Genomic DNA, 26779 nt, shown 5'->3' with positions numbered 1-26779 from the left:
AGAATATTGATGGTGTTTACGTTTACATGGTGACCAGAGACAACAGCACAAGTGAAGCTGAATCCTTTGGTGTTTTGGATCAATTGGTTGATACATTCCTTTGGTGTATGGTCACCTCATCAGAACTAGTAGTTTTCTTTGAATTATAAATCTCACTATTATGTCCTCTGCAAGGAGGAACAGAACACAACAACTCTAGTTTACCTTGCTGTCATGTCAAAACCTGTAACTGAGATAGAAAAAGGTTTGTCTCATGTTATAAATGGTTAAAGCAGGCATCATTGGTTATCAGATTTCGCAAATCTTTTGGGTTTCATTGTTCTTTTTGGATAAACTGGAAGATGTTTTGAGGGTTGAGATTCCAAGTAATTTTAAAAATGACTTTGAATAGTCATCAATGTCACAGCAATTCCTGATTTAATATAAAAAAAACAAGTTAAGCGAGAGTTTTTCTGGGAAAGTATCTGGTGAGCTCATGCTAATGATGTCGGTATTCATTCTGTCGCTTGCTTTTCCTGTCACTGGCGAGTCTGGCTGTGTTTTCTGTCGCCACGGCTTTTTACCTCAATGTGTTTGTGGTTAGCGTCAGTTTCTGAGGTGTGAATGTTGCTGCTGACGGCTTACGGGTCAGAAGTCCAACAAGAAATAACAGCAAGTGCTCATGTGAGACTTTTGTGCAGTTCTACATAATGAGCTTGAACGTGGTAATCACCATGCTGCACATGACCAGCATTATCGTGAAAGAGGACAATGTGCCTCAGTGTACTGACTCTACACGTCTAACCAATGTTTTAAAAATGATTTTAAAGAAAGTCTTGCACACTATTGCTGTTGGTCCAAGACTGTAACCAGCTTTGATAGTGTCTTTTTTTTAATCAACAGAACCATTGATGATATATGGTTAAGGAAATTTGGCAATAATACAATTAATTGCTTAGGGAACAGCAACCACAACTTGTTTTGTGGCGTATACATTGTTGGATTTCAGTGTCAGTCATTGGGTTTACAAGCATCAATGGCAGTTACACTGAACTAAAATATAAACGCAACACTTTTGTTGTTGCTCCCATTTTTTTATGTGAGGAAAGATCTAAAACATTTTCTACATACACAAAATAACCATTTCTCATATATATTAAGTGATGGTGAGCACTTCCTTTGCAGAGATAATCCATCCCACCTCCCAGATGTGACATATCCAGATGCAGATTACACAGCATGATTATTCTACACCTGGGCGTGCCTTAGACTAGCCACGATAAGAGGCCACTCTAATATGTTAAGTTGTATCACACAACACAATGCCAAAGTTGTTGCAGCTTTTAAGGGGGCGTGCAGTTGGCATGCTGACAGCAGGAATGCGCACCAGAGCTGTTGCTCGTGAATTGAATGTTCATTTCTCTACCACAAGCTATCTCCAACGGCAGTTCATCCAACCAGCCTCAAAACCGCAGACCACTTGTAACCACACCAGCCCAGGAACTCCACATCCAGCATGTTCACCTTCAAGTCGTCTGACACCGGCCACTTAAACAGCTGCTGCAAAAAGAGTTTCTGCACAAACTGACAGAATCCATCTCAGGGAAGCTCATCTGCATGCTAGTCGTCCTCATGGGGGTCTCGACCTGACTCCAGTTCCTTGTCCTTACCGACTTGAGTGGGCAAGTGCTCATATTCAATGGCGTCTGGCATGTTGGAGAGGTGTTCACTTCACTGTTCATCGTGAATGCACAGCGATACCATGATGAGATCCTGTGGCCCATTTTTGGGACATGCATCCAATAACATCATCTCATGTTGTAGCATGATAATGCACTTGAAGTGGAGTGGACCAACCTTCCACAGGCCTGGACTGGTTTTCTGAGTCCACAAACCCCCCAGATAAAAAAAAACCACACTTTTCTGAGTGAACCGACTTTTATTGTAGCCAGTCTAAGGCACACCTGTCTAATCAGCATCCTGATCTTCCACAACTGTGAATATTGGAGAGAAATTGTTAATTTGTGTATGTAGAAAATGTTTTAGATCTTTAAATTCATAAAAAATGGGAGCAAAAACCAAAGGTTTGCGTTTATATTTTAGTTTCAGTGTATTGTATAATGTATTTCATTTAACTCCATCAACACTGTCAGCCTTGTATGAATTTGTAATACTGAAAATAATAAATAGATATCTGGACTAGCATGCCACCAGTCAATGAGAGGGACATATAACACTGCTACAACATTTTTCATTAATGGAAGCCTGATATGATTCAGACAGGAGAACACAACAACAACAACTAGTCTTAAATGCAGTAGAACGTAAATGACTAGATCTGCCTCTTTTCAAAACAATAATTGTTTTTAATTAATTAATTTTTTTTACTGCAAATCAATATATTGATTTGACTCCATCGAGATTCATATCAATACAATTCGAGAGCAGGACTTTTCTCTCTTTTTTTTTCTTAAACTGAGAAATATAATATATACAAATTTTTTGTCTATATAAATTGATCTGCTGCATCCTTTGTATGTTGATATCCAAAAATTATTTCTGTTAATGGAACAAAAATGTTTTTTTTTTATTAGTGAAAATCTAACTCAAGGTCACATCAGGTCTTACGGCTTATATGTGAAAGATGAACCTCTTAAGACGTATTACTGCTTAAACCTATACATCATTTTTTAAAATCAAATACCCATCATTTTATTTAAATAAAACAGTATTGGGACATTGCTGTTCTATCACGTTTTGCATCTTTACACCTCTGGCAGAAAACACTACAATACATACAACACACCTATTTGATCATTTTTATTTTAGAATAAATCTAAAGTTAAACAAATGTAAATTAATTATTAAATAAATATACAAAAATAGATGGCGAAAAAAGAATCGTAAAATAAGAATAATAATGAACTAAAACAAATACACAATGACAAGAAGACTTATTGGTGAGTGTTATGTAGATTAAACAAAAAAATGCAGGTATGAATAAACATAACTTTTTCCCTTAAAGAGGGAATGAACGGACATTATTCCCAGTTGACATTCGACAGCCTAGTAATTGGGTCACTGTACTACTGTGCACTTCTTCTAATTTAATCTGGCGACGTCCGCAAATGGCTTGAACGGCATTTAACTACACAGAGAAAAATATATACTAGTCCCATAAAGTTTGAAACATTTAGAGAAACCTGAGATGTCCTACGATGTGTGTGTTGTCGATTGACAAAGCAGCTCACTTGTGGTTATCTTGTGGACAAGCACTTGTGTGTTTCATTAATCACGGCTGTGTGCAGCAACAATGCTGCTATTGATTGATAATGAGCTTTTAAGAGTACAGACTTTTCTTACTGGATTGTTGCCTGAAAGTTCATTGTACATTTGTTTGGATCCAGTACACTTTTTCCCATGCAACATGGACATCAGTGTTATGAAGTGAAGAGTGTTAACTCGAGAAGTGGAAAGTACAACACTTAATCGAGGTGTTTAAACAAAATAAACAAACTTTTTGGGGATTTCTATTTTATTCACATTTTTTTTGTCTTTTTCTTTTTAGAGGGCAACTAATGTGAAAACTCACCTTTTCTAATGTAGTAAGTCACTCATCATGACAGTGTGTTAAAGCTATTACCTTATAAAGTTCCGCCTTAAATCTTATGAGTGAAGCTCATTATGACGTGATAAATGTGGAGACTTCAGGGACACATAGTGACAAATATCTATGTTTTACCAATCCTAGCAGAGTGCATGTGGTTACGATAAACTACAATTAATCTCCAGAAAAAATAAGATTTTTCAGTGGGTGGGGCAGAAAAGCACATTTTCTGATGTATATAGTTTAATATAAAGAGTTTTGTTCCAACAGACACAAACTGATGAGTACAATGGAGCTCCAAGTTTAATTTAAGATACACTCAAATCATCTTTCTCAACCTTCTTCTCATAATACTTCCACAGGTGTTCAATCATTGGAAAAATCAATTTGCTTGATTTTCTCAAATCTAATGACAAATTACTTTATCGCTTTTCTATTTCAAAACAATAGCAGTCTGGGCCCATTCCCTGGTCATCATGCATATTCTACTCCCATCGGGCCTTGTTCTGCAGCAAGGAAAAGCCAGTGGTTACCGAATGAGCCCTGAGCAAGCGCTTGCAGTATTAATAGAAGGAGTCTGCTGCAGGGGAAAATTTGTGTTGACCTGCTGAAAGACAATCTGATGCGTTCTGTTTCCATGGAAGTGTAGGCGGGATGCTACAAGGTTGCAGCGCGTCTCTGTGCGTCGCACCAGCTGACTGGATGGCTAACGCAGTGGGCTAGCAGACACCCACCTTTAAATGTCATATTTTCCAGCTGATTTCTGCGAGGGGTTTTAGTGACTCATGAGATAAACTTTCCTTTTTGGGTTGTTCCGAAGTAGTAGCTCTCCCAGAGGGATTTCATTTTACGTTCCTCTTAGCTGCATGTTATTCAGGGGTGCATATTTCAGGAGCACAATAATGGAAAGAAAATGTGCAATCGTCAAATTAACTCATAAAGCTGCTAATTGAGGCTTTCCCGCCAAGACTATTAAGGGAATTCTATTTAGACATGACTCTTGCTTTTTATGTTTACAAGAATTTCTCATGACATGGTCATGATTCGCATATGGGGGTCACTGGCTTCACGCTCATATAGTGAAAGTCAATGTAATATTTAGCTAAAGAAGAACATTAATGGGGTGACATTGGACAGAAAAAGTGTAGTTGTAAGAGCATGTCTGTGCTGAACCAAAATCCACTACACTTTAAAGTAAAACAAAGAGTAGAAATCCAAGAGCAATCGCTTTATCATTTAAATATTATATACCCTGTGTATATATATATATATATATATATATATATATATATATGTATACATATATATATATATATGTATATGTATATATATGTATATGTGTATATATATATATATATATATATATACAGTATATATTAGGAGAGCAAACACATTTCCAGTAGAACAGATATGGCAAAATAAGTGCAGCATCTGACAGATTAACACTACGGCTGATGAGCCTGTATTTGTCTACAGCAAACATTGTTCAACGTATAAAGTTCAGGTGGAATCTCTCAGTAACCAGTGACACCTAATATGTTAGGAGCCTCTTGACCACCAGCTTGTTTGGAAGATGTGTTTAAATACAGCCCAGCAACACTTCAGGAGAGGTTTCAGCAGCTCCAAATGTAAACTCAAAACCATTGATTTAACCTAAAATATAAAGGGCAACTAAATTTTTTGATATGAGTCTCTCTTCTCAGCGAGGAAGACTTCAACGTAAGACAAATGTGAGTAAGTTAGGAGAGTTGGGTTTTCAAATGAGTTGCCCTTTAAAATAATGAAATGTAAGCTGTTAAGTAGCAATATATACTTTTTCCCCCAAATGTTTTGCAATTATTTAGTTTAATTTTGACCCATTATGAGTATCTAGCTCTTATTTTAAAAATGTTCTTTACTGTGTCTTTATCTGGATGACCCACATGGAGAGTCTGTGAGTTTCATGTGGCCATCAAACTGCTTTACAGCAATGTTTTTATGAAGTCCTGAAATATTTTTTCAAATTACAGAGAAGATAAAACCAGAAAATGACACAAGAAGAGCTTTTATCTTGTTTACAAAACAATTTACAACGTTATTCAGACATTATTTTAATCATACAGTTTGTGACTTAGTGTATTTAAATACCCAGAAAAAGAGTATTATTTAGATCACAGCATTTAATTATTTATTTGAATCCAATGTACATCACAATGATGACACAACTTGCTAAACTCAAAAACCTCATATCTAAGTTACTGTACTGATCATGTTTTTATGATATATGTTTTTTTACTATGTCTTTTACAATTGTTTCCATTCCACGTCTACTTCATGAGTCCATACACGTGAACATTGTTAGTTTCATCTGCGCTTTGAAGAAGGTTTGTGAATGTAGCCTGCTGTTTCTCTCTTGATTTGATTTGTTTTGTCTGAAGTGATCAGTATCCATATGCGCCTCTGCCTCTGCCTCAACCTGGCAACAGATAGGTGGATGAGAGGAGACCAGAGTACCTTCTCTCTGTCTCAGACCTTGCAATGATGTTGAGATTTTTCACTGACAAAATTAAATGAATCAAAGTGAAAATCCCTCCCCTTTTGTGTGTAACCCCTGCTGTCACTGAGCCTGCCTCCACCTTGTGGACCTTCTTTAAACCTGTAACTCTGGCTGATATTTCAGCACTGGTGAACAAGATGAAACCCTCCTTTTGCTTGTCCGACGTCCTTCCGTGTAGGCTCTTTATTAAAGTGTTTGATGTAATTGGCCCCTGGGTTACCAAAATGGTAAACCTCTCCCGTTCTACAGGGTTTTCTCCCAATGCATTTAAACATGTCATTGTGGAGCCTTTACTCAAAAATGCAAGGCTTAGACCCGACTGACCTCAGTAATTTTTAGGCCTATTTCTAAGCTTCCATCCTTGTCCAAGATCTTAGAGAAGGTGGTGTCTGAGGAGCTGTCGTTGTTTCTGGATCAGAGCGACATCTATGAGAAGTTTCAGTCTGGCTTCAGTCCGCATTCCCTGATTCCCCTGGGTAAAATTATTCAGATTTCCTGATGTTTCGGCCGATGACATCCAGCTCTACTGCACATTTGATCCAACTGAGCCACAGAGGCTGAACAGCTTAGTCAATTGTTTGCTAGAAATCAAACAGTGGCTGAGTGAAAACACTTTACAGCTAAATGTGGACAAAACTGAAACTCTGGTTATTGCTCCTTGGCCTGATAAAAATCTCTAAACTTAGGAAAATGGTGTTACAAAACGATTTAGATCTTATAATCCACACATTTATGTCTTCTTGTTTAGACTATTGTAACAGTTTATTTTTGTGTCTAAACAAGAAGGAGCTCTCTCGCCTGCAGTTAATACAAAACTCTGCAGCGCAAATTCTGTAGTAGGAGAACTTACATTTCCCCGATCCTCAAAACTCTTAACTGGCTGCCAGTTTCTTTAAGGATCAATTTTAAAATTCTGGTTCTTACTTTCATATCTATTCATGGTCAGGCTCCTCCTTAAATCAGTGATCTGATCCAGCCTTACACCCCAGTTCGGACATCTTAAGACCTTTTTATTTTTTGCAGGCTTTTCCTTATTTTCTGAGACTTCTGTGTTTGTCTTATGTCTTGGCCTTTGTAGAGATTTTAAATTTGTAGGTATTTTTAAATGTGTATTGCTCAATCGTTCAAGTGTTTTGTGACCCTGTTCTAGAAAGGCGCTTTACAAATAACTACTACTTACTTACTTACGTCACTTTCTGCTCTTAAAGTGGGATAGTGACTTCTAGTCCCTAGAGTCTAGAATGTCTGGTATAAAGGGCTTGTGCAACGCATCCTGCCGCAAAGTTGTTAGTTATTAGTTCTTCACTCCCTCCAAAAAAACTAAAATATTTAAGAGGCTAATATTTCCCATTTTAAATCCTGCCTTATATACAGAATCGTCACTCACCGACCGTTGAGCGCTCTGTTTGTGGTTTGTGCTGAATTGTCAGAGCAGAGAAGTGACATGTCCTGGTTGCACTGGAGTGTCGTATCATAGCATGAAGACTGAGAGGTTGGGATGACCTGTTCCGGCTCCAAAGAATGGGAGGTGATATGACAGTATCTTTCTTGCCTCAGTCAGGCTCCACTATCTCCCTCTGATATGTTGTAGTCAGAGGTCTATTTTCATAGTCATCATGTACCAGGATTGTAAAATGTTTATTTTTGTGTTAATTTTTTTCCATTTTCATTATGTAAAATGAGTGGTGCTATCTATCAAGGTCTTATTCACTACAATTTCAAGTGAATAACAAATGTTTATAAAGGATGCTTTTAAAGCAGCACTGGGTAGTTTTGGGTACCTTAATATGTTTGGACTAAAATAACTTGTGATGACACATCAAATTACAACTAGTTGAATGACTCATATAGCGTGACTTGAGGTGTTTTGTGTGATTTTTATTTTCACTGTAAAAGTTCTTGGGGATGGTGTGAACATGCTACATATCGCGCTTGTTGTGTAGCCAAGCTACCTTTGTTTGGAAATCTGTCACTCTTCAGTTGATCCAACCTTTTTGGTGTAAAGATGCATAGTGAACATTGTGGACAGTTTTAAGCAGCATTTAAAAACTATGTTTAGATGAACGCATATTTATTTTATAACAATCATGTAACAGTATTGCAAATACAAAAAACAAAAATGACAGAAATAACCATCCTAACAACGGTACAACATGATTTCTTACAGTCGACAAATAAAAGTATAAAAACTCAATAATATCACAATGTTTCTACATCTGAAACCTCTGAATAACCCACTCTATATGTTGTCTATATTATTATTGTCTCTTCTTTTCTATTTTCTCTACGTATTTATATCTGTCTGTCCAACTTTTATTTTCTCCAATCAGTGCTTTAGATATTGACAAGTACAGTCTGTATCTTTCAAATGCCCGACTCAGTTTTTTCTGGCTTTCTATTTCCTCCTTCGCAGATCGTGTCTAACGTGCTGATCTTCTCATGCACTAACATCGTGGGGGTGTGCACTCATTACCCGGCTGAGGGCTCCCAGAGGCAGGCCTTCCAGGAGACCAGGGAATGCATACAAGCTCGCCTGCACTCTCAGAGGGAAAACCAGCAGCAGGTGAGACAGTTGGAGGGGGGAAGGTGGGGCGTAAATGTGGTTCAATTGATTTACAGCCACGTCAGTGGTTAAGACATAATGCAAAGCTTTGACGTTGTGTATGCAGTTGCTTTTGCATTTCTGATTCATTCTTATCGCTGTTAGAATTATGATGGTTTAAGATGTATTTAAGCAGGTTTAACAGGAGGAGGCTCATGTTGGTCAGTAAGTCCAGTAGCAAGTTAGAGATGAAAGTGTTTAGAGCAAGTATGGCTCTGCTGGAGAAGCTCGCCTCTAACTTTAGCGCATTGATAGTGTCGCTTCACAAGAAACTGCTTCACATTTATTCATCTCATATAAAAGAAGGAGTTTTCATAACCCATGTACCTGTTATCTTCTTCCTCTCTTAGGAGCTGGAGGCCCAGCAATTATCCTATTTATAATCTCCCGTCCAATTTATTTTTCAGGAGCGTCTCCTGCTCTCAGTGCTTCCTCGACATGTCGCCATGGAGATGAAGGCTGACATCAACGCCAAGCAAGAAGATATGATGTTTCATAAGATTTACATCCAGAAGCATGACAACGTTAGGTGTGGTTTTTTTTCATCTTGGTTTAACTTGAAACACCCATCAAGGGTTGGAAGTTTAAGTCACTGTTAAGTTTTCGCCTCATGTTGTCAAACAAAAAAATAAAGGAAGGATAGAGCAGATAAATTTGGGAAGAAGCACGAAATATATGAACAAACATGGAGAACAACGATGTGTCAAACACTGCTGGATTTAAAACCACAGTAATAATTCAATGAATAAACAGGAAATCAAGATAGAGAAAAAAACAATTCATTGATATTTGTCTTGTTTTCTGGGAGGGGCCATAAGATAACAAAGCAAAATATTATGTGCTATGAAATGTTCAAGTGAACACAAAAAACATTCTTGTATATCTTATACCAGCAGGAACTTTATTGGGAGTCATTCATTAAGCTTTCATTGTTTTTGGACGAGTGAAGGAAACCTGAGTGTCAGGAGAAACAATCAATGTTTCGCAAGAAAATACAAATAAAAAATAAATTCTATGAAAAGTGCTGTAATTAAAATACACACTAAAATAAAATAGTATTATATTATTCACCAGACTAAAATCCAATTCAGGGTTTGACAGAACACACCAACAACTGTAGTAGAAGATTAACACACAAAAAAAACATATTTACAAAAAAAAGCTTGCCAGCAGAAACAGTTGGATTGGATCGGAACAGTAGATTGATGTGCTTAACCCTTGGGTCAAGTTGACCTGGAGGCCTGACAACAAATGTGTTTGATCTATCCCTTGTGTGAACAACCTCCCTGGCTTCCAGAAATACACATGAGTTGTGGAGGTCGTTCACCTTGACCAGAGACAACACAAATGGATACCACAAATGATGACCTTAATTCATTAATGAAGTTTATGTGGTAATTTTACGTATCTTATTTAAATAAATAAATAAATAAAGTCTATATAAGAATTAATAAAAAGTAGGATATAAATTAAAAGTTATATTCTACCCCTTGTCGTATAGTTCTATGTTAATAGCCCAATAATCCCTTTGCTTCGCCGGGGTTGAAAAAAAAAGAAAAAAGAATGATTATATAATAATATTGATATTAACATTAACCAGACTCATGATGGGTAAGGTGGGTTCTCTTGTAGCTGGAATTGTAATGTATTATTGTGGTGTTTTTTGTTTTTCTTTATTGTATTCCAACAACAACAAGTTTATAAAAAATGTTGTTTTAATTACATTTGATCACAAGATTCATTATTTTGCCAGTGAACCTAAATCAAATCCATGCCACTGACAGTATTTCAAGTTTTTCTCATCACTGCAGCACAAGACAAGAATTCATTGCCAATTGCTGCTGTAGCTGCAGACGTACTCTACACAACATACTTATGTAAATAAAAAAACAACAACTAACTTTACTTTGGTATCCTGTACAAATATATTAATTAAGACTGGGGCTTTTTTTTTGTAGTATTTTAACCTTTTAATTGCCAATACTTGATCACTTATCATCAACTAGAATTTGTACATCATGCCTGAAGTATGACCTTCAGCAGACTAAGAATTATTACTAAGTTGAGGTTGTTGGTTTGTCTGACTCACAATGCAGTAGGCAGCACACAACAGCAGCAGCTACTGAATTCAAATTCATTGCAACTCTTCGTGTGTGGCTGATGGCATTGAATAAGAAGTGATGAAGAACTGCTGAAGAGCAGTCATGCACTTCTGAAATGGGAGTCTGAGAAGGGAAAACTGAAAAAAACTCAAATGCATTTGAGTTTATTACACTAAAAACTAACAATAATAATAGAACGTTTGCTGGCTTTATTTGGAGTTTTCCCAATTTTTGACTTGTTCTTGTATTAAAAATGCTTGTTTGGATTGCTTGGATCTGGTATTTTGCCAAAATATTTTTATGTCTGCATGGAACCTACGAAGCAACAACACAGTAGTGATAACGATTACAAGAATGATGTGTGTATAGGTTGTGCAATTCATGTCATGTTGCTGGATGTTTTGGAGATTGCATGGATAATATTGAATTACAAGCAGCTTTTGATGGATCAAGAAGCAGCATCAGATTCATCATTTTACAGGGAAAGAGACTTTTGTTTTTTGATGGAGCCAGCAATGTGTCTGTCAGGCCAGGTTTCATGCTTGGTGTCCTTTCTTGGTGTGGAAAATGGTGTTGGAGAAGAGAAGGGCGGAGGATGGATTGGGCTGATGTAGCGGGTCGGTGAGGAAGGGAGGAGCTTGTGAGGGAGCGGAATGATTTCTTTCAACGGATGGGTTTATATGTAAACGTGCATGGTTAATGTTCATTCTTAAAAGACAGTGGACAAATATAGTAACTTTCTGCAGAGGATTATAGTCTACAGTGCTTTTTAGCGATACACTATAATGAAACACCTGCTTCTGCACAGAACACATGATAAAGGTTTTAGATTTTTTCATCATTGCTGGTGAGAATTTTATTTGACAAACATCTTTTAAAACAGATTTTAAAAAAGATTACGTGTTTTCATTTTTGCATTTAAAATAATGGCATTTTAAGGAAAGCAAATGTTGGTTCAATTCAAGTTATGAATGAGCTGAGCTGCATTGTGCTTCCTATAATTATCAAAGTTGTGGAGGTCTTCTAGTTGAAAGTGCCTCTCTTCATATCAGTTGCCCTGTGGATTAAACCGGCGTCCCGTGGTTTGAGCAATGGCCCCATCCATGGCTGTTGGCACTAACAAGCTGCAGGCCGGATGTTTTGTTGTCGCTTGATCACTGTGCTCAGAGCTGATGTTACTAGAGAGCCGCCACCTGAGGAGAGACCCAAACAATTGCAAGCCACAGAAAGCGACGTGAATCCACTTTGTTCTGGTCAAACATGTTTCTCACTGGAGGCTGTGACCTAGAGGCAAATTCTGAGGCGGTCCTTGAAAGACTTGACTCCAGATCGCCACCAACATGTTATCACCTGTTCCTTGTCCCACTATCTAGTGCATTGAAATTGTTTTTTAACTTTTTAAGTTATGATTACAATAATATGTTTTTGTTGCCCCACATGACAGCTACATCCATCTCTCTGCATTAATTCCTCGTTCATGTCAATTGGCAGATATTTATCGTAGTGTCTGCACTTTGAACCCTGTGGCTTATACAATGATGGGGCTAATCTGTAGATTTCCTTTGTGTCAACCGCCTCCAGGATGCGCTCTAGCAGGAAGCACACGAGCATAAGGGACAGATTGAAGAGATAGAAGAAGACAATAGTTTGATAAGTGCATCATGAACACACCCTCATGAAGGAAAACGGATATATTCATATGTAGCTTTTATGTTAAGAGTTATGTCCTGCCTGTTGATATAGGAAATGAAGATGCTGCATGTAAACATCAGTAAATCTATGGTGAGATTTTAGAGAAGTATAAAGAACTCGAAAAAGATAACAAAAAAATTCAGAGGTAATAAAAGCAGACTGAATTAATTTATCGTGCCGTTTACTGCTGTGTTTACTGCTATCACTTTCCGGAGAATTAAACTAAATGTATTTTTATTTTAAAAATGTAACAAAATTGTGTGTGATAATAACTCATGTTAGACCGTTGACCCATCGAGCTTATAGACAGGTGTGGGCCTATATATTTACTTCTTTTTTTTTCAGGTGCGTCTATAGTCTGAAAATGACAGTGTATTTCTTCTTCACCAATACAGAAGCTCCAATAGCCTGTAGGGCATTGACTAAGTGTTTGATAATCTTTGTAATTCCAAATGAAGGCTTTGGTCTGGCCCTTCCTGCTGAATTTATATCCCTCTACTTTCTAATCAAAGGCATCAGCCAAGTGTCCACTTTTACTCGACCACCCCTGCAACTATTCCCAGAAAACAATCAATTATTCTCAGAAAAGTGTTCCTCGGAGTGAGGGCTCTTAATCCAGTCCAGTCTCATACTGAGCGACCTGCAGCCTCCTCAGATCCGGGTTTACTAACCAGCTGTTTTTCGGGACGGTGACTATGGATGCAAGATTAAAATCACACTTTCGTCTTGATTATTTCCACATTTTCAACACAACCGCCTGCACACAATGCCCACGCGCACAAACGCATTATGTTCTTCAGGCTGTTCAGCGGACAGCTACCCTGTGAGATTTATGTGTTTGGTCTGGTACACTTATTTATAAATCACCTTTATTCCTCAGGATTACTTTCACAACTCAGAGATCTATTGCAATCTGGCCGTTTGGCCTAATCTGGCATCAGCAGTGTTGTCTACCTAAATTGGCTGCTGTTCATGTTGCTGTTGTAGGGAATAACACGAGAACTCAAATGTAGTTTGGATCGGATTCAGAGCTGGAACTGACTGCAGACTGAAACAACATTTTGCTCTCTTATCAGTCAATCTGTTGCCTGGTCTGTGGTATACCAGTGTTAGCAAAGTACCCCAGTATGCCATTTCCAGTTAGGCAGGAGTAACATCTATGGGCCTGATCTTTTGTTTCCAGTGGTCCTTCAGTAAAAACATGTATTGTGTATTGATCTTTCCATGGAAAATAAAACGGTTAATTCTAAAGTTAAAAAATTAAAGAGGGACACATTATACAAGTGTTTTGGTTCCAAAATATTTTTTTTGCCATTCCACTCTTGACAAATTAAATGATGAATGGATTATTATAAATCTCTTTATTGTCTATTCTGCAATATTTTATAGCACATAAAGAGATGATTTAAATTACTGTACTAAAAGGCCTGCAGTGCTACTCCACACATTGGTGGAGTACATCACCATATAGTCTTATTTTCACTTTCACTTATTACGACTCATTTTATTAAAAAAAAGAACACACGGACACACACAAAGTACCGCACACACACGTAAAAAGACAGATGATGAAGATGTCTTCTGCATTTGAAAAGGAGACATCAGTATTATCAGCAGTGTCGTGGGGTGAGGTTCATGGTTGGTGAGGCACTGACTTCTTGAGTGAAAGAGTAACAAGTATATAAACCCAAAATGGAAGCTTATTTAATTGGCTACTGGTTATTTTTATATCTCAACAGCATTCTTTACAAACGCATGCACACGCCTGGTCTTGGGGAGAATGTTCAAATGACGATTTCTATGTCATCGTTGATATTGAAGAGTCATAGCTGAAATATTACTGATTGGTTAATATGTCGTGGGGCCTTCTGTGTTCGGCTAGATTTACACAAAAAGGAGCAAAGTTTATTACTATGAAAAGATAATATTGAGTATTAAATGGGTCGATATAAGTGTGAGAGAAACAAAGAATATTTTATTTAAGGCCAAATTGTTGTGTTTAAATCTTCTATTGTACTTTTCTTAGTCTAGTTATGGTGATGTGACAATAGTTTGATGAGGCTTATTAGCGTGTACCTCAAACTTTGCCTTTTCACTGCAGTTGTATTTCAGCGATAACGTACAAAAAAACGTACAAAAATTAAACTTTAATGGTTGAATTCAGTAGCCAGACTGTGGAAAATCAAAGCAAATACATTTATTTGCAAGCATTATATTGGCGATGCGGGGATACGAAAAAACTCCTCCGAGGACAACTGAGAGCAAGTCTGCGAAGGCTACTCATCCTGCTTTTGAAATGCAGCCCATGTCCTCACTCGAACTTGGAACGCCTCAGTATTCTCCCAGAGGAGCTGGAAGAGGGTTTTGGAGGAAGGGATGTCCGGGCCTCTTTGTTCTGGCTGCTGCCCCTGCGACTGTCGGGTCAAAAAAAAAAGGTTTAGAAGTGTTTTAATCCATTCCAAGGCAAATAGGATTTCTATGACATACATTTCCTCTTCTTTTTTTTGAGACTAGACCAGGAGCTTGTATTTAATTATTTTCAATAAGATCCCATAAAGGAAACTAATGTGATTAAAGTGTAGCCCCGCCACTGAAAACACTTTGTTGTTCTGAAGATTAAGTCTTGTTTACGATAACTGCGTACACTATGCTGTGATTGGTCAAACATTAAGGTTTGTTACTGTGCGTCATGAATCATCAGAAGTCTCCACCTCCAAGTAAATAGTATGAACAAAGCAGGTGGTATTACAGCTGGCTGGAGGAGGAGTGAAGCCATTATTACATCATAATGGACTTCGCTCTCGTACTCTCTCATTCGCCAAGATTTCAGACGTGGGAGAACTTTATAAAGGAATAAGTTCAAAACAGAGTTTAGTTGGGTTTTCACAAAAGTTGATCTTAAAGATCTGTGTGGATGTTGTGTTTCTTGCAGCGCTGTTCATGGAAAACGTAGGGTCCTTCAAACCTATTAGCTGGGCCTCAGTGGCTCCTCATATTGATCTTTCAGGCATGACATCCTTCAGGGAACTGATGTTGAGTTGAGAGCAGAATCCATGTCACCACTAGGAATTGCACTGTTTTTTTTTTCTCACATGTTCCCCCTCTGGCTCTGACTTGGTGACCAGACTTTGTAAGATGTGGTCGAAAGGTTCTAATTCTTCCCAGAATAGTGCTGCTAGTTTATAAAGAGACAAGTGTCCTGACTTTCAAACACTCAGTGATTCTTCCTCATGCCCCCGGTCTTCCTTGTTTCCTGGAAAAATGTTTCAGCGTACATTCAGAAGTTTATTTTAAAATGGTTTTATTCACAGATTTAGATATGCTCTTTAAGTTCTTGGCATATTCATGTCACGTGTAATAAATCTATCATGCTTCAAACGCTGACTTAAGGCTATCAGGATCCGTGATACAACGTTGGTGCTAAGTAAGGTAAGGTAAAACTACCTTACCTTACTTAGGATCCTGATAGCCTTAAGTCAGCGTTTGAAGCATGATAGATTTATTACACGTGACATGGTTGGTGTTAAGTATTTGGTGTTCCAATTGTAAGGTAAGGTAAAACTTTATTGATCCCTCAGGAGGTCTCCTTTGGGAAATTGTTTATTTGTTTAATTGTTGAAATTGCTGGTGTGAATGTATAAGCTCGTACTCGCTCTGAAAATATATATATATTTTTACACAATGAAGTATTTTCAGAGACGAGCCATAACCAACTTAATGGTCTGTAGTCTGCAGCGATCCCTTGAGTGTGTACTTTTGAGGGGTCGCCTGCTACAGGAATCTTTCAACTTAAAAGTTAAAAAAGATGTCAAGATAACGGCAATAAAACTGGCCCGGAAAGGAACAAATCCCTTAGTTTATGTGACAGAAGTGTGTCTACACGTCTGTTATACCAAACTATTTGTAGTCACAAGCTTCAAACAAACATATACTTATACATAGTTTCTTTATTTAATTGTCATTAGTATTGCTATTTCTTTAACATTTAAACTGACTCCTATATGAGACTTTTCTTCTGCGTAAAAAGTATTTTATTCTTTTGTCCTCTGACAATTCTATCCCTCCAGATGTCTCTGGTTCCACTCACTATGTAAAAGAATGACATCACAATCTTCAATGCGATTTATTGAAGAATATGAAAACAGAAATTTATAGATTGATTTTGTCAACACAGTAGATGTAGAAAATTGGCGCCATGGATCCATTCAAGTGTTTTTTGTTAAATAATAAAAACAAAATGTCACATTTATACCAGTAATGGACATTGTGGTGTTTCCAGATAAAAGTGTCTCTTCAAAACAATGATTACAGAATAAGAAAGAAATAGCATATATTACCTCAGACCCAGCAGGCGTGTCTATATAGCACAGTTCACAGCTGGCACCTGTGTGGGGGCTCAGAGCAGCAGGTAACATGACCTGTGTTGCTGGTTAAATCGTTTAATATCGTTCTAGTTTCAGATATCAATGTCGCCTTTTCACCACTTTTCTAGGACAAATCGATTTTGCTAATGAAGGTCAACTTCAGTATGTTCTTTATCCTGCATGTGTTTGTCCTCTGACTGATCCATGAATGCAGTAACATCCATGTTACCAACAACAAACAAGACAATAGCTAGTTGGTTCTCGCTGAATTCCACTGATGTGTGTCTCTCTTGTATGTTTCTACAGCATCTTGTTCGCAGACATCGAGGGCTTCACCAGTCTGGCGTCCCAGTGCACAGCACAGGAGCTGGTCATGACCCTCAATGAGCTCTTTGCTCGCTTCGACAAACTGGCAGCGGTGAGAACAATCTCGTCTAACTGTAGATGTATTTAGAAAGATGGTCATTCACATTGGCAGGTAATGTAAGACGAAGGTGTCTCGGACTCGCATGCAGCTCAAATTCAATAACCTAAACAGAACTGATGTTTATTTAAGATTGTGACTTCTTCAAGAAATATGAATTTGAATGGAATCCTTAGTCAAATCCAATCTTACTCATTTTCTTCTTACCCTCATTGCGACTAAGATTAGGATTATTTCAAAGTAATCCCATTTTCTTTTGAGTTATAGGCAAAATGCAAGTCCATTTTAATTAAGCGACTGTTGAATGATGAATAGGATGAACTTCCTATAAAAAGATGCTTAAAAACATCCATATATCTCCACGTCAACGAGGGTATGTAGATAATGAGTTAAGTTTGAATTTCTAAAATGATGACAGAAAAAAAAAAGATAATGTAGATTATGAATCTTTATACATGCTTCAGGCAAATAATAACAAGAAAACAACCATCTGTCAGTCTGAGACAAACACAAAGTACCACATACATACATATAGACATGCAAGACACAACATTATCAATCGTCAACATCAGTGCTCCATCACTGCAAGTCCAGTAGAAGAAACACTGCTTTATCAATGACGTTGTGTTACACTGTTGTGATTTAAAGGGCAATACTGTGTTGATTTAAGTGTCTATTGATCTAAGAGGTCCAAGATCCACTCTGCCCGCTCTGCTGTGATTGGTCGGGCTTCAAGGTTTTTCACTGCACGTCATTAATCCCTTAAATCTCCACCTCCAAGGGATTATTTGTATAAACAAAGCAGGCGTGATTGAAGCTGGCTGGAGCAGGAGTGAGGCCCATTATTGCGTCATAATGGACCCTGCTCTTGTAACCTCTCGTTCACTGAGAATTAAGACGGGCAGAACTTTATGAAGTCATAACTTCAAAACATGGTCATGATGAGCGAGTAACTGCATCTTGCAGAGAAGACTTCAACATTTGAAACATGTGAGTTAGTCAGGAGAGCTGGGTTTTTACATTAGTTGCCCTTTAACATAAGATCATCTTTCTTTGTCAAGTGAATATGGAAAGTTTTCAATCAATTAGTGATAATAATTGAATTCATGAAAATAAAGTTGTTAATGTCATTATTTAACGTTACCATTGAGGTGTATTATTTATATCAAAAATGAATTTCCAAACGTTCAAGAAGAGACTGATTAATGCAGTAGGCGTAGGTTACTCACTGAATGAGCAGAATGAGTGAAAACATTAAGATAAATACATAGTGAATGTTTAAGACACTAATGAGGGCATCTTTAAGAAAAACGAAATATTCCCTTTCCTTTTATTTCCTTTCTATACACACAACATGGACCTTTAATATTTGTGTTCTGGTTCTTCTGGGAAAGAGATCACGTTTAATGAACATTCAAAGAAATCTTAAAGAAGCAAAAATAATTCTCATGACGCTGTTCTCCACAGGAGAATCACTGTCTCCGGATTAAGATTTTGGGAGATTGTTATTACTGTGTTTCTGGGCTGCCTGAGGCCAGAGCTGACCACGCCCACTGCTGTGTGGAGATGGGCATGGACATGATCGAGGCCATCTCGTAAGTTATTGTCAGATGTTGGTAGCCTGCAGTCAAGAGCAGGATATCAATGTGTATATGTAATGTGTATATATACATATATGGATGTATATAGTGATATTTTTTCATGCTTCTAGAATTAATCCTAGACAACTAATGATGATTTCAACCCCACTATACTTGTTGATTTGAAGATAATTCTTATTTCTTGTTGTTTTTCAAACAAGTGGATTAAAAAATACATTTTAATATTGAAAAATGTAAATTGCATTACAGTGTTGATGATTAACAAAAGAAGAAAGCGTACAAACAAGGCTACAATATGGTTGTTTTTAACACTAAATCAACATGTTGTTATGCGTTTTCATGTATCAGTTTGTATGAACCAACGGTTTGAAGATGAATGACGAGTGAATACCTTCATTCTCAGGCTGGTACGGGAGGTGACAGGCGTCAACGTAAACATGCGAGTGGGCATCCACAGTGGCAGAGTTCACTGTGGGGTCCTGGGACTGAGGAAGTGGCAATTCGATGTCTGGTCCAATGACGTCACGCTAGCCAACCAAATGGAGGCTGGTGGCAAAGCTGGGTACGTCTCTGCAGTTTCCCCAAAAACTGGACAACTTTTCTTAACTGGTGGTTCATTTTAGCCGCATCCACATCACCAAGGCCACTCTGAACTACCTGAACGGGGACTACGATGTGGAGCCAGGAACAGGGGGTGAGAGGAACGCCTATCTGAAGAAGAACAGCATAGAAACCTTCCTCATCGTGGGCACCAGTCAGAAAAGGGTAACATGTCCTCATACTTTACTTTTGAACTTGGACCAGCAGGACCAAGACGGACGCATTAAACGCTTCCGCCAAAAATAACCATGTGGGAAGAAGAAGGATCTATTGGTTCCACACATGATCCAACTTACAGCCGTTCCGAGCTGGAGGCCACAGGCAGCTCTTTGCCTTTCCTTCTTACTCCACATGACTATTATATTCTGAACAGGAAACAAAGAAACATTTTTACATTGGCATTAAAATTAAACTGATGATGATTTTCAATTGAGATTTTACAGTCGTGAAAATACGTAAAAATAGTACAGTATTGTAAATTTAGCATCATAGTCGTACCTGAATGGGAGCCGCACCAACTAAATTAAACAGTAATAAGCTGCAGGTTTCCAGGTTGTAAGATGAGATATTAACACTGAGACATTTGTTATTGAAATCAATTGTTCTTTAGACCAGTTACAGGACCGAAACGCGGCTAGATAAAAAAACAGCCTACCACAACATTTATTGTGGAGTTTTGTCAATCTGCTTTTATAACCTCTAAAAGTTTTGTCGTCTTGCATTGATTCATTTCTTTACGCTGCCGTCCCCAACATCTGATGAACTGATGCCAACATGGGGACAGTCAGCTTTTGATGCATTACTGCCAACTCTTGTTCCCGAAGTAACCCTTCTATCCCTTCCTCACCTCCTGTAAGATCTATAGATTGTCTGCTCCACTGTGTAAACTGCAAGTGTGGAAAATGTAGCGTGTTATTTTATGCTTTTTCAGTAATTCTATAAAATATTTGAGCATCATTTCACATATTTACACTTGGTTTAAATTTTGTCTTAAACATAACTGGTTTAGTCTGTACAAGATTCTTCTATGAGAGTTTTGTTTTTCCCAGAAGTAGACATTTCCTTTTGGACTTCTGCTAATCATTTCTGCTTTCATCTCTTTTAAAATCTGTGTTCTACTAAAATACATTCTGTACCATAAAGTCTTCTGTCAATGTGGTCACAATCAATCTTCCATTTTTATTTGTTTAAAAAAAAAAGCTTTTTATCCTACCCAAACAACATTTAAATTCCAATTATTGCATTAAAACAATACTTTGATCCAATATGAGGGGTCCGGCCATCAGCATGTGCTCCTGCTCCTCGATGGGCTTCTGACTCTCTGTCCTGCAGCAGTGTCACAAGCCAGAGCTGCAGATGTCATGTGAAGTGATACCATCCTCTGGTTCCTGCCTGAAAACAGAGGAGAGATTGTACAGTGCTGCTATTTTAGTCGAACACATCCTGGAGCAGCTACAGCACTTTCTATTCTCAGATGTGCAAGAACCAGAAGACAATCAGACATCACAGCTGACCTGAGTCTCCACTGCTGCTAAACACACACTTCTGGTTTATCACCATGAACACTCACGTGTTGCTACTTGTTATTTGTTTCATTGAAAAAAAAAAAAGATTCTTCCGAATTTCCGTCCTTAGTTTTGAAAAGTTATAATAACCTTTATAAGAAAATAAAACAGAAAAATGAATGAATAATAATGCTAACAAGTTTCTAATTTATATACTGTATGTGTAAACATGGCCAAAAAGGCTGACAAGATAAATATGTACACTTCTAGTATCAATATATACCATTTCAACAAATAAAATAAAGTTATGTATAATATAAATCATATTTCTAAAAGGTGTTTATGTATGTACCATCAGCTATAATTCCATTTTTCCCAGATTTCTTTGAACAGTATTTATGTTCGTTGTGTTCTTGGAGCATATCTTAGTTTTCCAAATGTACACTTTTCTGCAATTATTGAGGGACAATTTCCAAGTAATTTCCTTAATTATTAATTCCTTATTTATTTTTTACTTGCCGTTAACCTCTTCCCGTCTCGCTTGAACGTATCGTTTATACACTTTAAAATCACCATCTAAATATCATATGAAGTGTGTGCTGCACTGCGTTCCAATGGAGGTTTAACTGTGGATTATTTCAGATGATTCAATATGTGCCTCCTCTGATCCATGATTTCCAAAACTTTGCATTTCTTACACTGACGAGATGTCTTGACGCTCATTTCTATTTTTAAAGTGTAAATTGTATTATTTTAATTTATTTATTTCAATATTATGTCTTCATTTTTCATATGTATGTGCACGATTAAAAAAAAATTGAAAGAAGAACAAAAGTTTTCTATTTTAATCGGGCAAAATATTTACAGTACTTGTTGTTGCTGTGACATCTCTGTTGATGTTGATGTGGTTAACTTTGTTCATCTGGAAGAGCATTAGAAGAACATGCTATTTCTAAACTCACTGACATTTTATTTGAATTTAAAGTCAAGCTGCGGGTGTTCACATATTATTTACTCTATATTGTCCACCATTACATGTGGGAAACCTATTTTTACTGACTGTCAGGTGGCCAAATAGGTTTGAGGTGAATGTTGTGATGATGATTTGCTGATGACCTCTGTTGTCTCCTCCACACGGACAGAAAGAAGAAAAGGCCATGATTGCCAAAATGCACCGTCAGAGGACGAACTCTGTGACCCACAACAGTGGTCACTGGACTGACCGTCCCTTCTACAACCATCTGGGGGGCAACCAGATCTCCAAAGAGATGAAGAGGATGGTGAGAAGCTTTCTTCTGCTTTGTCAATAAAATACTTACTTCCTGTCCACAAAGTCAGCTGCCTGTTAGCAGCAAACAGGGCTTCTAGATATACTCTGAGCGGATCCAGAGTGAGTTGCTCCAGGCCTGTGAAGTGAGAATAGAAGCATGTGTGTGTGTGTCATCATCATCAGACCACTGGGAGGTTATTTATGAACTGAAGAGATCTTTGCTGATCGTAATCCACATTCACACACAGGCACACATGCATGGGTTAGATTGTATGCTGGATAAGTCACTGTCCGCTCCACCACTGTGACTAAAGAGCAGAAAGTCCTCTCAGAACACACTTGGGGCCACCTAAACACAAACTCCTAAGATCTGGGGCCTCACGACAGGAAGTTGTTTTGTGAATCTCAGCTCCGAATGTGGATCCTCGAGAAGCTATAGAACTTCAGGATAGGTTTTATCCAGACGCCAGCAAGGAAAGATTTCGCATTTGGCTTAAGTAGTTTATAAAACTTTAATCAAAACATTTGTAGAAAATCAATCAATGAACCATCTTTAATAAGTCATAAAACCTTCACTCTACTGGAATGATGAACATTTGACGAATCAAAAATTAAATTCATCAAAGAGAGCCTGTCTCCACCTTGTGGGCCTTCTTTAAACCTGTAACTCTGGCTGATATTTTAGCACTGGTAAACAAGATGAAACCCTCCTCTTGCTCGTCTGACGTCCTTCCATGTTGGCTCTTTATTAAGGTGTTTGATGTAATTGGCCCCGCGCACACACTTCAGGACCAGAGGAGGGAAATCCTTCCAGGCTGTTGCTCCTAAGCTTTGGAACGATCTTCCTCTTTCTCTGTGTTTTATAGAGTCTACTGACACCTTCAAGAAACAACTTAGGACACTTTTATTTGTGCAGGCTTTCCCCTGATTTCCAGATTCTGTGACTCCTGTGTTTGTCTTATGTGTCTTAACTTTTTAAAGCATGTATTTTAACTGTTTATAGTTTTTGATTGTTAAAGTGCTTTGTGACCCTGGTCCAAAGACGCACTTTACAAATAACCTTTACTAACTTACTTACTTACGACTCCATACACAGATGTTCATTAAGTCTCTTTAGTTCCAGATAACATGTTTTTATAAACTTAAAAACGTAAAGAGTTTAAATATGTACGTTTAAAAATATACACTTTTGTGCTTTCCTATAAATTGTTTTTTTTATATATATATAAAAAACCTAACTATTTGAAACAAAATAATTGTACCCTTCAAACTGAGCTGTTCCATTTTGATCCAGCAGATGGAGCCATACATTAATTTCTTGACGAGCTTCTTTTTAAAAGGCCATGTTTGTTCTCATATGTTAATATCTTAGATTTAAACGGACTCAGGAAGATTACAAACTGTGTATTAAAGTGTGTCAGTTTTATTAGCCTATCAAATCATGTCATATCTGGAAACAAACTTGTTTCTCTATCTGATTGGCTTAAAGATGTGTTGGTGCACGTGTGTGTACATGTGTGTGTGTTTATGAGACAGTGGACTGGAGACACACCGAGCCATGAGATGCTCCAGAGGTGAGATTGTATTTGGAAGCCCAAGAGCGTGACCCGAGACAGTCGCTTTAATCATTGGCATCTATTATGACCAGAAGCAAGAGCAACACAGTCTAAATGTTCTTTCCTTGTTCTATCTGGTGTCTTCTAAATATAATGGGATATATCGGGAGTCAACAGACATGTTAGAAGATCAGATCAACTCTATTTCCAGCGTCGCCATGTCTTGAAGCATAAACAATTAGACGCCTTGTGGTTTTGCTCCAGTTTGTCCTGAAGGCTTTCTGTCAGAGAATGTTGACCCTGTTGTTTCCTCCTGAAAAACAGAAACTTACAACCAGCGCTTTAACATGCATGAAACCGGATGTATAGCATAACGACAAAAACACTTTTACATCTTGCGGCTTGGGCCTTTGAACGTTCAATACTCTGCCTGCAGCATTATTGACACTGTTTCTGTGTTTCTTCTCTTTACAGGGGTTTGAAGACCCGAAAGACAAGTAAGTTACCGGCATGTTGGTCCTCTTGGTGTCTTTCTCTGCAACCTCTGCACCTCAGGTCACAGTTCACAGCATGAGGTCCAGACGTTTGTCCAAGCAACAGTAGCAGACATGGGCATATTTAAGAATAAAACTTCTGATGTTTCTGAACCTTGCAAATACATATTTTATTTTTTACATCCCTTGCGTTGTTTCTTTTATAAATAATAAAACTCATAATGTAAGCTTTTTAGCCACTAGAGGGCACCGCAACATCACGTTTGCGCAAAGATTATTTCCTGATTTCCACTATTAATCTCTCTTAAATGTCTTTTTTTGGAAGTCAACAGTGAGCCTCTTGGTCTTGGCTTTCAAATGGAAATAAATATTTTCATTTTATTCTAATAAGCACTAGTTTTATGATGAAATCCAACTTAGTAATTTGATCAATTATTAGGGACATTTTTTTAACAAACGTTTAGACTTAAAATAAATTCATTATATAGTTTCTCAAACATAAAAACATGCAGAAAAGAGACATCAAAATAAGCTCCTGAGAGGCGGCGGTGTGGGTGGAAGCCGCACGTCGAGAAAATGTCACCTTGCTCTCATCTCGTCGTTTTATTCAGGCATTTCATATTCAGGAACACGCAGGAGAACATGAACCCAGAAGACGAGGTGGACGAGTTCCTGGGCCGGGCCATCGACGCCCGCAGCATCGACCGCCTGCGCTCGGAGCACGTCAAGAAGTTCCTGCTCACCTTCAGGGAGCCTGACCTGGAGAAAAAGGTTACACACCCTCACACACACACACACACGGACATAGACGCGATCACTGCCAGTGCAGTAGCAAATAAAAGTGTGTGACAGGCAATCTTTCCTCCATCAGTGATCTGCTCCTCTAGGTGGAAGTCTCGTACAGAGGGACAGAAGAAAAAAAAGGGAAGCAGGAAGTAAAGTGGCTTAGGCATTGAAGGGCAATTGAGGCTGGGGGGCACACAATGGAGACCAATTTTTTCTGGGAAGATGTGATGATTCGTTTAAGGGTTTAAAGTGAATATTATGTCTCAAAACAAGTTAGGCGTTCTCCGTGTGACCTCTGACCTTGTCTCTGCTGATGTCCTCCAGTACTCCAAACAGGTGGACTCCAGATTCGGGGCGTATGTATCGTGTGCCTCCCTCGTCTTTCTCTTCATCTGCTTCATCCAGATCGTCATCGTGCCTCCGTGAGTGACATCAATATTCATAGCTTGTTCTCAGCCGGTTCCTGAGAAAGCAAAGCTGATGAAAACAAATAGAATCAGAGGAACAAACTGAACCTGGTGTGTGTGTGTGTGTGTGTCTGCAGATCCAACCTCAAGACCGGCTTCTTCGTCACCTGCCTCCTCATCCTCACCGCGGTCATGTTTGTGTCCACGGTCTACTGCTGCTTCGGGGTGAGTGGAAACAGAACCTCTTCTCTAGTTTTGACAGAACTTTCATTCAACTGCTGATGATTGACCGAACAGGAAAGTGTGTGAAAACTCTGGTCTTTGGTACCAAACCAGTCTGTTTCGAAGGGCTGAGCAACATGACTGAAGTAAAACTTCACCTTTTTTAAAAATCTAAAGAGAAGTCGTACAGTTGTTTTTGACATACATTTTATTTTGATTGAAGTATTGACACCTTTAAAATGTTGATGACACACATTTTCAGAATGTTGTGTGAAGTAAAGTTACTGATCTATATAGGAGTCACAAACGTGTGAGAATATAGATATAATAACCGAAGAACACTAAAATTAGAAACATTTGCGTGGTTGTGCGTATTAAGAAGAAGAATCATGGCAATAGGATATATATCACGATAAAGGGGCAGTGATACGATATTAATTTCAGAACTGTAGGAACAAGGACATATTTGTAGTACCGCTCGTGTATTTAGGTGTTTAGGCTTTGATGTTGCAATATTTACAGACCACATATTTTTGACAAAGTCGTAACTGCCTTCATTTGTTTTGAAACCAAAAGAGTCGACTGTATCCTCTCATCCTCAGTAATCACTGGCATCTCGCCGGATGTCAGTGTTCCTGCGTAGATATAATCGCTGGAACCAGCTGCCAAAAGTTGAATTTCAACACAAGTGAACAAACCCCATGAATTTTTGGATGTTAATTGTAAATTCAAAAGTAGAATTAAAACATAAAAGATCTGTGATAAAAATAAGGTTTGAACGCAAAAACAAAATACTTGATGTTAATGTCGATATGATAGTGAGAAGGAACAGCCCTGCATTCCAGCAGAATGCAGGGCTGTTCTACATGAATGAGGGCGAGGGGCAGAATTGACGTGGATGTTGTTCAGTTTGTTGATAGGATATAGTAAGATTAAAAGTCAGTAAGGTTGTGCCACGCTGATCTGGAATATTTATTTTAGCCTTTGCTACAACTACAATTTCCCCAAGGAGACCTCCTTAGGGATCAATAA

General features: G+C 38.0%; 1 protein-coding gene across 2 annotated transcripts in view; it reads left to right on the top strand.

Annotated features, from left to right (window-relative positions):
• Positions 1-26779, top strand: part of adcy5 (adenylate cyclase 5) — a 55905-nt gene that overhangs the window by 21001 nt on the left and 8125 nt on the right. The window contains exons 2-12 of one of the 2 annotated variants that reach the window (XM_087803507.1): positions 8536-8685; positions 9132-9253; positions 17189-17300; positions 18774-18901; positions 19311-19469; positions 19531-19672; positions 22155-22292; positions 24313-24335; positions 24959-25103; positions 25443-25540; positions 25663-25750. In XM_087803507.1, the coding sequence (XP_087659633.1) occupies positions 8536-8685; positions 9132-9253; positions 17189-17300; positions 18774-18901; positions 19311-19469; positions 19531-19672; positions 22155-22292; positions 24313-24335; positions 24959-25103; positions 25443-25540; positions 25663-25750 (1305 nt within the window). Of the gene's footprint in view, positions 1-8535; positions 8686-9131; positions 9254-17188; positions 17301-18773; positions 18902-19310; positions 19470-19530; positions 19673-22154; positions 22293-24312; positions 24336-24943; positions 25104-25442; positions 25541-25662; positions 25751-26779 lie in introns of both variants that reach the window. The other variant, XM_087803506.1, reaches the window with a different exon arrangement.

The sequence above is a fragment of the Callionymus lyra genome, chromosome 12, assembly GCF_982586985.1.
Source record: "Callionymus lyra chromosome 12, fCalLyr1.hap1.1, whole genome shotgun sequence".
NCBI lineage: Eukaryota > Metazoa > Chordata > Actinopteri > Syngnathiformes > Callionymidae > Callionymus > Callionymus lyra.
Note: the sequence above shows the minus strand (reverse complement) of the source record. Positions and strands in the feature narration are given on the sequence as shown.